This window comes from Eptatretus burgeri, chromosome 9, assembly GCF_056783735.1.
Source record: "Eptatretus burgeri isolate ZD-2024b chromosome 9, Ebu_testis_v1, whole genome shotgun sequence".
NCBI lineage: Eukaryota > Metazoa > Chordata > Myxini > Myxiniformes > Myxinidae > Eptatretus > Eptatretus burgeri.
This window is the reverse complement of record NC_140969.1, coordinates 711,824-723,008: the sequence shown is the minus strand read 5'-3', so window position 1 is coordinate 723,008 and position 11,185 is coordinate 711,824. Positions and strand designations below refer to the sequence as shown.

The window sequence follows — 11,185 nt, the reverse complement described above, 5'->3', positions numbered from 1 at the left end:
GTAACCGTATAAGAGGTGTACAAAGTGTAACCGTAGAAGAGGCGTACAAAGTGTAACCGGAGAAGAGGTGTACAAAGTATAACCGTGGAAGGCGTACAAAGTGTAACCGTAGAAGAGGAATTCGATGCTCGTGAATGTGGAGTTCATGTTTATGGATTAAGTTTGTGTCCCATCTCTCAATGTGGTGACGCTCAGGAAGAAGAAGATCCCCACGAACTTCGACTGAAGAGGTTTATTTGTATTTTTAAAATATTCTATTCGGAAATTCGGCAAATTTAACCATTTTGGTTTTTAATGAATATGGTTTCTTGTGCAAAATGTGTTGTGATGCTTCGAAGAAGCGAAAATACACACTCTGTGCAGTGTACATGTCTCGGTGTCTACGTGAGAGTACAGACAACGTGTGGTGTACATGTCTCGGTGTCTACGTGAGGGTACAGACAACCTGTGGTGTACATGTCTCAGTGTCTACGTGAGGGTACAGACAACGTGCGGTGTACATGTCTCGGTGTCTACGTGAGGGTACAGACAACGTGCGGTGTACATGTCTCGGTGTCTACGTGAGGGTACAGACAACGTGCGGTGTACATGTCTCGGTGTCTACGTGAGGGTACAGACAACCTGTGGTGTACATGTCTCGGTGTCTACGTGAGGGTACAGACAACGTGCGGTGTACATGTCTCTGTGTCTACGTGAGGGTACAGACAACGTGCGGTGTACATGTCTCTGTGTCTACGTGAGGGTACAGACAACCTGTGGTGTACATGTCTCGGTGTCTACGTGAGGGTACAGACAACGTGCGGTGTACATGTCTCGGTGTCTACGTGAGGGTACAGACAACCTGTGGTGTACATGTCTCGGTGTCTACGTGAGGGTACAGACAACGTGCGGTGTACATGTCTCTGTGTCTACGTGAGGGTACAGAGAACGTGCGGTGTACATGTCTCTGTGTCTACGTGAGGGTACAGAGAACGTGCGGTGTACATGTCTCGGTGTCTACGTGAGGGTACAGACAACGTGCGGTGTACATGTCTCGGTGTCTACGTGAGGGTACAGAGAACGTGCGGTGTACATGTCTCTGTGTCTACGTGAGGGTACAGACAACGTGCGGTGTACATGTCTCTGTGTCTACGTGAGGGTACAGAGAACGTGCGGTGTACATGTCTCGGTGTCTACGTGAGGGTACAGACAACGTGCGGTGTACATGACTCGGTGTCTACGTGAGAGTACAGACAACCTGTGGTGTACATGTCTCGGTGTCTACGTGAGAGTACAGACAACCTGTGGTGTACATGTCTCGGTGTCTACGTGAGAGTACAGACAAGGTGCGGTGTACATGTCTCGGTGTCTACGTGAGGGTACAGACAACGTGCGGTGTACATGTCTCGGTGTCTACGTGAGGGTACAGACAACGTGCGGTGTACATGTCTCGGTGTCTACGTGAGAGTACAGACAACCTGTGGTGTACATGTCTCGGTGTCTACGTGAGAGTACAGACAACCTGTGGTGTACATGTCTCGGTGTCTACGTGAGAGTACAGACAACGTGCGGTGTACATGTCTCGGTGTCTACGTGAGAGTACAGACAACCTGTGGTGTACATGTCTCGGTGTCTACGTGAGAGTACAGACAACGTGCGGTGTACATGTCTCGGTGTCTACGTGAGGGTACAGACAACGTGCGGTGTACATGTCTCGGTGTCTACGTGAGGGTACAGACAACGTGCGGTGTACATGTCTCGGTGTCTACGTGAGGGTACAGACAACGTGTGGTGTACATGTCTCGGTGTCTACGTGAGGGTACAGACAACGTGCGGTGTACATGTCTCGGTGTCTACGTGAGGGTACAGACAACGTGCGGTGTACATGTCTCGGTGTCTACGTGAGGGTACAGACAACGTGTGGTGTACATGTCTCGGTGTCTACGTGAGAGTACAGACAACCTGTGGTGTACATGTCTCGGTGTCTACGTGAGAGTACAGACAACCTGTGGTGTACATGTCTCGGTGTCTACGTGAGAGTACAGACAACGTGCGGTGTACATGTCTCGGTGTCTACGTGAGGGTACAGACAACGTGTGGTGTACATGTCTCGGTGTCTACGTGAGGGTACAGACAACGTGCGGTGTACATGTCTCGGTGTCTACGTGAGGGTACAGACAAAGTGCGGTGTACATGTCTCGGTGTCTACGTGAGAGTACAGACAACCTGTGGTGTACATGTCTCGGTGTCTACGTGAGAGTACAGACAACGTGCGGTGTACATGTCTCGGTGTCTACGTGAGGGTACAGACAACGTGCGGTGTACATGTCTCGGTGTCTACGTGAGGGTACAGACAACGTGCGGTGTACATGTCTCGGTGTCTACGTGAGGGTACAGACAACGTGCGGTGTACATGTCTCTGTGTCTACGTGAGGGTACAGACAACGTGCGGTGTACATGTCTCGGTGTCTACGTGAGGGTACAGACAACGTGCGGTGTACATGTCTCGGTGTCTACGTGAGGGTACAGACAACGTGCGGTGTACATGTCTCGGTGTCTACGTGAGGGTACAGACAACGTGCGGTGTACATGTCTCTGTGTTAACTTTTCCAACGGTTCGATCGGTGCCGCCCCGTGGAATTCCTCCGTGTGTGGGCGTTTCGTGCTGTGCCTTGTGTGCGTTGTACGTTTTGTCATCTGGAGTAAACTGTTTACCATTCCATTTGCATTCGCTGAAAATCTCGTGCCATTGGCTCGAATTCAGGAAACTGTCCTTTGTGTTCTGTGCAATCACTGGTCGACATGGTGGAGGCGCAAGAAATGCAACCGATTGATGGCGTAATGAGTGGTGAGTTCACACATTGAGGGCACGAGTGAGTGGTGAGTTCACACATTGAGGGCACGAGTGAGTGGTGAGTTCACACATTGAGGGCACGAGTGAGTGGTGAGTTCACACATTGAGGGCACGAGTGAGTGGTGAGTTCACACATTGAGGGCACGAGTGAGTGGTGAGTTCACACATTGAGGACACGAGTGAGTGGTGAGTTCACACATTGAGGGCACGAGTGAGTGGTGAGTTCACACATTGAGGGCACGAGTGAGTGGTGAGTTCACACATTGAGGGCACGAGTGAGTGGTGAGTTCACACATTGAGGGCACGAGTGAGTGGTGAGTTCACACATTGAGGACACGAGTGAGTGGTGAGTTCACACATTGAGGGCACGAGTGAGTGGTGAGTTCACACATTGAGGGCACGAGTGAGTGGTGAGTTCACACATTGAGGGCACGAGTGAGTGGTGAGTTCACACATTGAGGGCACGAGTGAGTGGTGAGTTCACACATTGAGGACACGAGTGAGTGGTGAGTTCACACATTGAGGACACGAGTGAGTGGTGAGTTCACACATTGAGGGCACGAGTGAGTGGTGAGTTCACACATTGAGGACACGAGTGAGTGGTGAGTTCACACATTGAGGGCACGAGTGAGTGGTGAGTTCACACATTGAGGGCACGAGTGAGTGGTGAGTTCACACATTGAGGGCACGAGTGAGTGGTGAGTTCACACACATCCTCAAGCTTAATAATGCTCTTGCCGATTTGTGCTGAGTGGTGGGGGGTGTGCGGTGGGGTTGGGGTGGGAGTGTGGTTGGTGGGGTGGGTGGAGGTGACCGTGTTTTCCACCCCAATAGGTTTTCATTTAAAAGGCTCCTTGATCTGATGAGCCGTTTTTACAAATCCTGCATCAAAACGGAATGTTGTTTGAGGGAGCAGCAGCAGCCCGTGATTGAACAGCCTTTTCATTGTCTCATGGGTGGTTTCATCACGGGCATGTTCCTCGCAGTGGAACGTGCCCGTGTTCCATAACAAACATTACAAACATTATTACAAACTTTAGCTTTCCTTGAAGCCTTACAACAACTTTTGGGCTCCACCGCTACCCCACTGACTCATGCTGACAATTGTTTCTCTGACGATCTAGACAATTGAAAAGTTGTTGGTGGTGGCAGGACCATCTTGATGAGAAATTTTTGCGTTGTTTGCAGGTGTCCAGTTGGTTACAGATTGTCCTCGCTGTCAGGCCAGGTGGAGACTCAAAGTGGCCGTGGCTGTTCTTTACGCACTGTGTTTCATCCTGCTCTTCTCTCTGGTTGTTCTGGGATGTGTTGGTACGAATCATTTGGTCTTTTTATCCCTTGTAGGCTTACACGAAGCGAAATGCTGGGTGACACAACACGTTCACTTCCATCTATCTGTCCATCCGTCCATCGTCTACAAACGTTAGTTTATGAACGAGGAACATGTTATTTAAATAGAATGTTTTATTATGAACATGAATCGGAAAACAAACGTGTAGTTCATCACTACTTTGGCTCTGAATCTCATCCCGATCGTGCGTGCGGAGAGAGGAGTGAGACATTACTTTTACTCTCTGCCTGTCTGGTGGTCAAACAAAATTGAAAATCATTCCAAACAGGAAACTTACTGTTTTTAAGGACGTGATAATGGACACAAACAACAGGCACAAGTGCTACATAAGGTGCTCCAAAAGATGCTGCATCAACGACGGTAAACTTACTAAATAATTTTTTTCTATCACCTTAAACATCTTTATTTAATTTAAATATAACTGCAACTGCCACTTTATAACTGCTGGTAGTGATGACTGGGTACCAAGGCATCCGGTTTTAATACAAACCCGCTTTGATACAACGCAGGATTGACGAGTTACGGACCTCGTAACGTGCTGCGATCAATCCATTTATTACGTATGCAGTTGACCATTTTTCCTGGGGACATCATCGGAATCCATTGAATTGATATTTGAATAACCTGAACACAAAGTAATAAATGTTTGCAACATGGTTTCACAGAGTAAACCGGAACTCCCGCGAGTCATACAAAGCCCCACATGGCTCTCCACTTCGTGGGATTGATGAGTTATGAACCCGAGTCACAGGTCACATTCCATCTATTTATTTATTATGTACGCAGTTGACTTTTTTTTCTTTTTCGTGGGGCTATCGTCGGTATCAATTGAATTGCTACTCCTCTACTCTCAAACCCATCCAGGTGCAGCCAAGTGAGCCTTATTTTAAAAAAAAAAAAAAAATATATATATATATATATATATATATATATATATATATATATATATATATATATATATATATATATATATATATATATATAGTTCTCAGATTCAAACAATTAAATAGTTTTGGCTGCCACACCATGTGGCCATTTGGGCTGAAATTTAAAACGTATGTTCCCCATATCTATTAGATCATAATTGTGAAGTTTCATGGTCATTGATGAAGCAGTTCCAGAGAAAACATTTAATATTTTCCTACAATCCAATGTCGCTACCAAACCATGTGACCTCCTTCAAAAACGGGAGGGAACTTTTTGTTCATTTTGGATACGTGGTCATAACTGTAAAGTTTCACCTCGATCTGGTAAGCCATTCTGGAGGAGAAGATTTTAAAATGTCTCTTCGAAAGGACCGTTTACAAACCCCCCCCATTCACTTTCTCAACAATCCTCTGGAAGAAGTCTTTTCTTTCAAGCTTCTAGGTCTCACTATCTGCCATGACCTTTCCTGGGAAAGTCACATTTCCAACCTCGCCTCAAAAGCCAGTCGCCGACTGGGAATCCTCCGTCGTGCAAAGTCCTTCCTCGGCCCTCTTGAGCTCCTGACCACTTACAAAGCTTTTGTCCGTAGCCTGATGGAGTACTGCTCTCCCCTCTGGGCTGGTGCTCCTGCCTGCCACCTTTCTCGGCTTCACGCTGTCGAAACCAGGGCATTTAAGATCATCGGCATCTCCCGCAATGAAGCTGATTCTTTGGGCCTCTCACTCAATCACTGCAGGTTGGTCGGTGGTCTTTCTGTCTTCTACCGACTCCTCTCCAGCCTTGCCCCCCCTGCTCTCTCTGCGATTTGTCCCCACCACATTTCCACAGGGCGCTCAAGGTCCGCCAACAACCCCCTTCTGGTAAAACTACCAAAATCACGAATCACTGCTCATCTTCACTCTTTCATTCCTCTTTTTTCCTGCCTTTGGAATAAACTTCCTCACTCTATTCTTTCCCATTCTTCCCTCCAGGCTTTCAAAACAGCTGTTCACCACCACCTCTTATCTTCCCCCATCCAAATCCTCGATCTTTTCTACCCCCGATAATCCACCAAAGCCCTCTTCCTTCATTTCTCCTGCTTTCCTTCCTGAAAGTCCCTGAAATGTCCATCTTCTCTTCGCCATGTTCCCCGTCCCATCCCCATCCCTCTCCCTTCCACAGTTCACCTAATGTGTCTGTTCCCCACTGTTTTGTCCCTTCCACTCCCGCCCCTCTTGTCTCATGCCTCCTTGCTGTGAGTTGTGTGTTAGCTCTCATACGAGCCTCGACCAAGGTATAAAAAAAAAAAAGTTTATATTTTGAATCTAATATGGCTGCCATACCACATGACCTCGGACATCATAAGTTTACATTCTGCCTCTAATTGGGTAGAAGATCACGCTTCTGAAGTTTCATGTTAATCGGACAGGTGCATTTTTCTATCCAAGATTGCCGCCAAACCATGTGCCTTATGATGTCATCATTTTTACCCAATATGCAGCAATGGTGTTCGATGATACTTGTGCAGTTTCACTTCGATAGGATAAGCAGTTCCAGAAAAAACATTATTTAATGTTTTCCTTCGATCCAATATGGCTGCCGAACCATGTGACATTAATTATCCGTGAACACCCTGGTATCCCCAAGTCTTGGGGTACATGTGTGTGAAGTTTCACCTCGATCTGTCCAGTCGTTATGGAGAAGGGGATTATTCTTATGGGTTTTAGGGTAAATCCAATATGGCAGCCAAGCCATGTAACTGATGATGTGGCATCCTTCTTTCGCTTCCCCCTCCCCTCCCCCCTCCCCCCCCTGTTTGATCAATTTATCCCCATATGACGCTCAAATTTCTGACTGATCAGTTACAGCATTCTACATGTCGAATTTTGACCGTGATACCACTTCACCAATGACGTCATGAAAAATTGTGCTTATTCCCCAGATTTTTTTTCTCCATGGTGTGGTTTCGGAGATACAAAGGTCCAAAGTTTTTCCATTTTTCCAACGTGGCTGCCACACCACATGACCTATAATGTCATAATTATCATTCAAACATTCTACATGAGTAGTCGCATCTATGGTGAAAATTTTGTCTCAGTCCGACAAGCGGTTGCACAGAAAATGAATAAACCCAAAAATTTCTGTTTGGGGCACTAGCCCTGTGCACTCACCTGGTGGAATGATATTGAGGAGGAAATCAACAAGGGATGAAATCGGCAAAATGTACCAATGAACCAATGTTGTTGCAAATACTTATTTTGGGGGGAAATCCCCCCTCCCATCATAAATCCCCTTTGACCCCGATGTTTTTTTAAGTAGCATGAACAAACTTTGGTACATCACAGGTGATGAAGATTGTGATCAAGTTTTATTGAAATTGTGTGTGGAGTTTCGGAGAAGAAAGTAAATACATATTTTGGGGGCCCACTTTCCCCCACCCCCTGTTTTCTCTCTTTTAACAGGATGCTTTTTCTTAACGTCGTGAGCAATCTCTGGCACATCGTGGTTGATGAAAGTGGTGGTCAAGTTTAATCAGAATTGTGTGGATAGTTTCGGAAGAGAAAGCAAATACCTATTTTGCCCCCCCCCCCCCGGTAAACCTCCTTTAACCCCAATTTTTTCTTTTTAATGTTGTGAACAATCTCTAGTACATCACGTGTGATGAAGGTTGTGGTCAAGTTTCATCGGAATTGCATTTGTAGTTTCTAAGAAGAAAGCAAATACCTCTTTTGGGGGACAACCCCTCCGTAAACTCCGTCAGACCACGATTTTATTTCATGCCGTGAACAAACTTTGGTACACACCAGGTGATAAAGGTTGTGGTCAAGTTTCATCGAAATCGTATGTGCAGTTTGAGAGAAGAAGTTGCAAATGTTTGTGGGCGGACCGACGACGCGCCATCCCATAAGCTCCCCGGAAATACGTTCCAGGTGTGCTAATAACATAGAAGAAAAAGAAGAAAAACAGCTTGGTTACCCAGGCTGAAAGGCTTGGTACCTCAATTATATACTTGAACAGTGTCGAACAGAAATGGCCTTTCTGGCACATTCAAACCCCTCCAGTTTTGCTGTGCTTGGACATGGTAAACAAGGTGGTGTATAAGACACTGCACAACAGCTCGGTAAACTTCCTGAATTTTTTTGTATGACCTTTACAATCATTATTTTATTTAAATGTAGTTATATACCTGAACACTGCATGGGCTAAGGTGTGCTATGACGTTAGTTGTTTGTTTTTTTCAGATGAAAGAGTTTCTTGACCACTGACTTTGTCCTTCAAGATGAAGGTGTTAACCACAATTTATGATTGAATGAATCGTCCATATTAAGAGGAAAATCACAATGCATCCCGAAGGACCTTTTGCTCATGGGTGTCGGTGGGTCAGAAAGAAAGTGATAATTACCTTAGTTTGTGTCAAAGTATTTCTGTTAACTGGAATATCTTGTAGTCGACAATAAGAACAGCAGAGAGAGATAAAGTAATCCAGAGACCCGAACAAGGTGTGTGGTTTTTCTCCCTGCAGCATGGAAACAGCTGGAAGAGGCCTCCAGTGAGATGCAGGAGCTGTTTGTTGAGCATGGTGATATCAATGGGACAGGTGAGTCTGGAAACAACGCTCATACTGTTGAAGATTCGGCGGCGCTTAACAGCACCGCCGTCTCAGGGGTTATAACGCCGGCTAGTTCGGCACAGGTCTCCGGTCACGCACCTAAGATCACGATACCAAAGTACACCTGGGCCTTACCAGTTGGGGATATAGACCCCGGTTACAGACTGGGTTTGTCAGAGACCGAGCGAAGTCTGCCAGTCCGTAGCACGTTTGGTTTTAAAGACAAATCGAGCGATTATTCTTCAGCGCGGCACAAATAAATTCAAGGCAGAAAATTTCGTATGGATCAGCCAGATTTATTGGGGAAACATCGGGGAACACGACACAAGCAAAGCATTCACGATAACGTTATCATTCATCTATAACCCGCTCTTAAGGTGCTCTCACACCTTGACGATTTAGCCAGCAATGGCAACGTATAAAAATGTATGTAAAACGTCGGCGTACGCTGAAATTTTGGTGTTTTTTTAAAGTTTTGGTCGTATTCATAATGTGTTGGTCGTATGCATAACACATTAGTAACGGGCACAGAACGTTTCGTTGTCTTATAGATAACTTATACCAACGAATGCTTAGCCTGTTGTCAGCGTTCACAACCTATGCTCAACGATAGTTTAACTTAGGCATAACGCGCTGCACGTATCGCCGACAAACTCGTGGCGTAGCCTGTTAAAAACCTGCCGCACGCCCATTTAAATCATAACCGCCTGAGAATTGGACGTGTCAACATCGCAGTCACACCTTGACGATTTAGCCAGCGTATGGCGACCTATGAAAAATGTGTCTAAAATGCTGGGACACGTCAAATACGGTATGGGTAAGTTGTGTATACGTTAGGAGCACGCTGAAAAACGATGAAGTACGCTGTCATATTTCGTGGTACGTTTAGTACGTGGTGAAATTTCAAGCATGCTGAAAATTTTACGACCTACTCGCCATATGGCTCACACGTTCCACTACGCTGGGAATACATTGTAGGCACGATATGCGATCGTTGACACACGTCGACACAAGTTCCTTGTAAGTTACTCATAAGTCGAAACACGTCGAGGTAATGTTTAGCATACCCGAAACTTATTTTCTCCGTCAAGGCACATTTTCTTTTTTTTCTCCTTGGCTACGTGAAGGCACGTGACGAAATATCTGAAGTTGTTGTTGTTGTTGTTTTTTTTAGTTTTTTTTTATAGTCTATCACGAATTTTAAAATATATTCGGACATTTGCTTTTAAGTTTCGACGTCGACGTGACAATATCCTCGAACAGAAAATATTCACAGAGGAGGAACTAAGAATAAGACATGAGCAAACTGAAGAGGCAATCGGACGTGACATAACGGCACGTGACAAAATATCGGAAGTTATTGTTGTTGTTTTTTAAAACTCTGCTAATACGCCATTATACGGTAGCTGTAAATTCGAAACACGTCCAATAAGTTCTGTGGTCGTCCGGAAGACGTCAATCAAATACGTCTACATACGTCGATGTGCATTGGAGGTACGTTACTCATAGGTTAGAAATAAGTTTTGGGTACGCTAAGCATTACCTCGACGTGTTTCGACTTATGAGTAACTTACAAGTAACGTGCCTCGACGTGTGTCAACGATCACATAACGTGCCTCGAAGTGTGTCAACGATCGTATAACGTGCCTACAACACGTTACTCATAGGTTATAAATAAGTTTCGGGTACGCTAATCATTACCTCGACGTGTTTCGACTTATTAGTAACTTACAAGTAACGTGTGTCGACATGTGTCAACGATCGTATAACGTGCCTACAACTTATGGCCAGCGTAGCAGAACGTGTGAGTCATACGGCGGCATACGTCGTAAAATTTCAAGCATGCTAAAATTTGAGGACAACCGCGAAGTACAACGATGAAAGCCAGCGTACTACGACGTATGGCAGTGTTTTTCAGCGTGCTCTTAACGTATACAAACTTACCCATAACGTATTCGACGTGTGCCGGCGTTTTAGCCCAATTTTGCATAAGTCAAGCATACGTTGGCTAAATCGTCAAGGTGTGACAGGGCCTTTAACTAGGGAGCTACGGATACGGGTTTCGAAGGGAGCCCGAGCAAAATAAGCCTTCAGCCTGGACAACATGCATACAAGACACGGGGTATTTGGTGGTGCCTCATGGACGAGAGGAAAAGTGTTGAAGACACGAATGTGGCTCGTGACAAGCCGATGGTGTCAGATTCGAGCGCCCAGCTCGAGCATGCAGCGTGGCAAGATGATGGTGACGACGTCCTTTTGTTGGCACCGCTCACGCACCAGCCTCGGAGCGTCCAGCCCCTGGAAGGTCGACGGCACAGGAGAGGAAGATCGATGGTATGTTCCACCTGGTTTCTCACAAGGTCCAGTATGCGAATCCAGGCCTGGCCTGTACAACAGACCAGGCCAAATCCGGATGTTGGGCTCCGCAGGCAGATCGACAGGATCAAAAGACGTGTCGAGCTGTCCAGGGAGTAAGGACAGTCAG

General features: G+C 46.0%; 1 protein-coding gene across 4 annotated transcripts in view; it reads left to right on the top strand.

The window, feature by feature from the left end:
- Positions 1 to 2,578: 2,578 nt before the first annotated feature.
- LOC147019400 (collectin-12-like) overlaps positions 2,579 to 11,185 on the top strand; it is a 117,109-nt gene continuing 108,502 nt past the window's right edge. For all 4 annotated transcript variants that reach the window (XM_085893830.1, XM_085893829.1, XM_085893828.1 and 1 more), the window contains exons 1-3: positions 2,579 to 2,827; positions 4,022 to 4,144; positions 8,614 to 8,688. In XM_085893830.1, the coding sequence (XP_085749956.1) occupies positions 2,782 to 2,827; positions 4,022 to 4,144; positions 8,614 to 8,688 (244 nt within the window). In that variant the 5' untranslated portion in view covers positions 2,579 to 2,781. The remainder of the gene's footprint in view (positions 2,828 to 4,021; positions 4,145 to 8,613; positions 8,689 to 11,185) is intronic.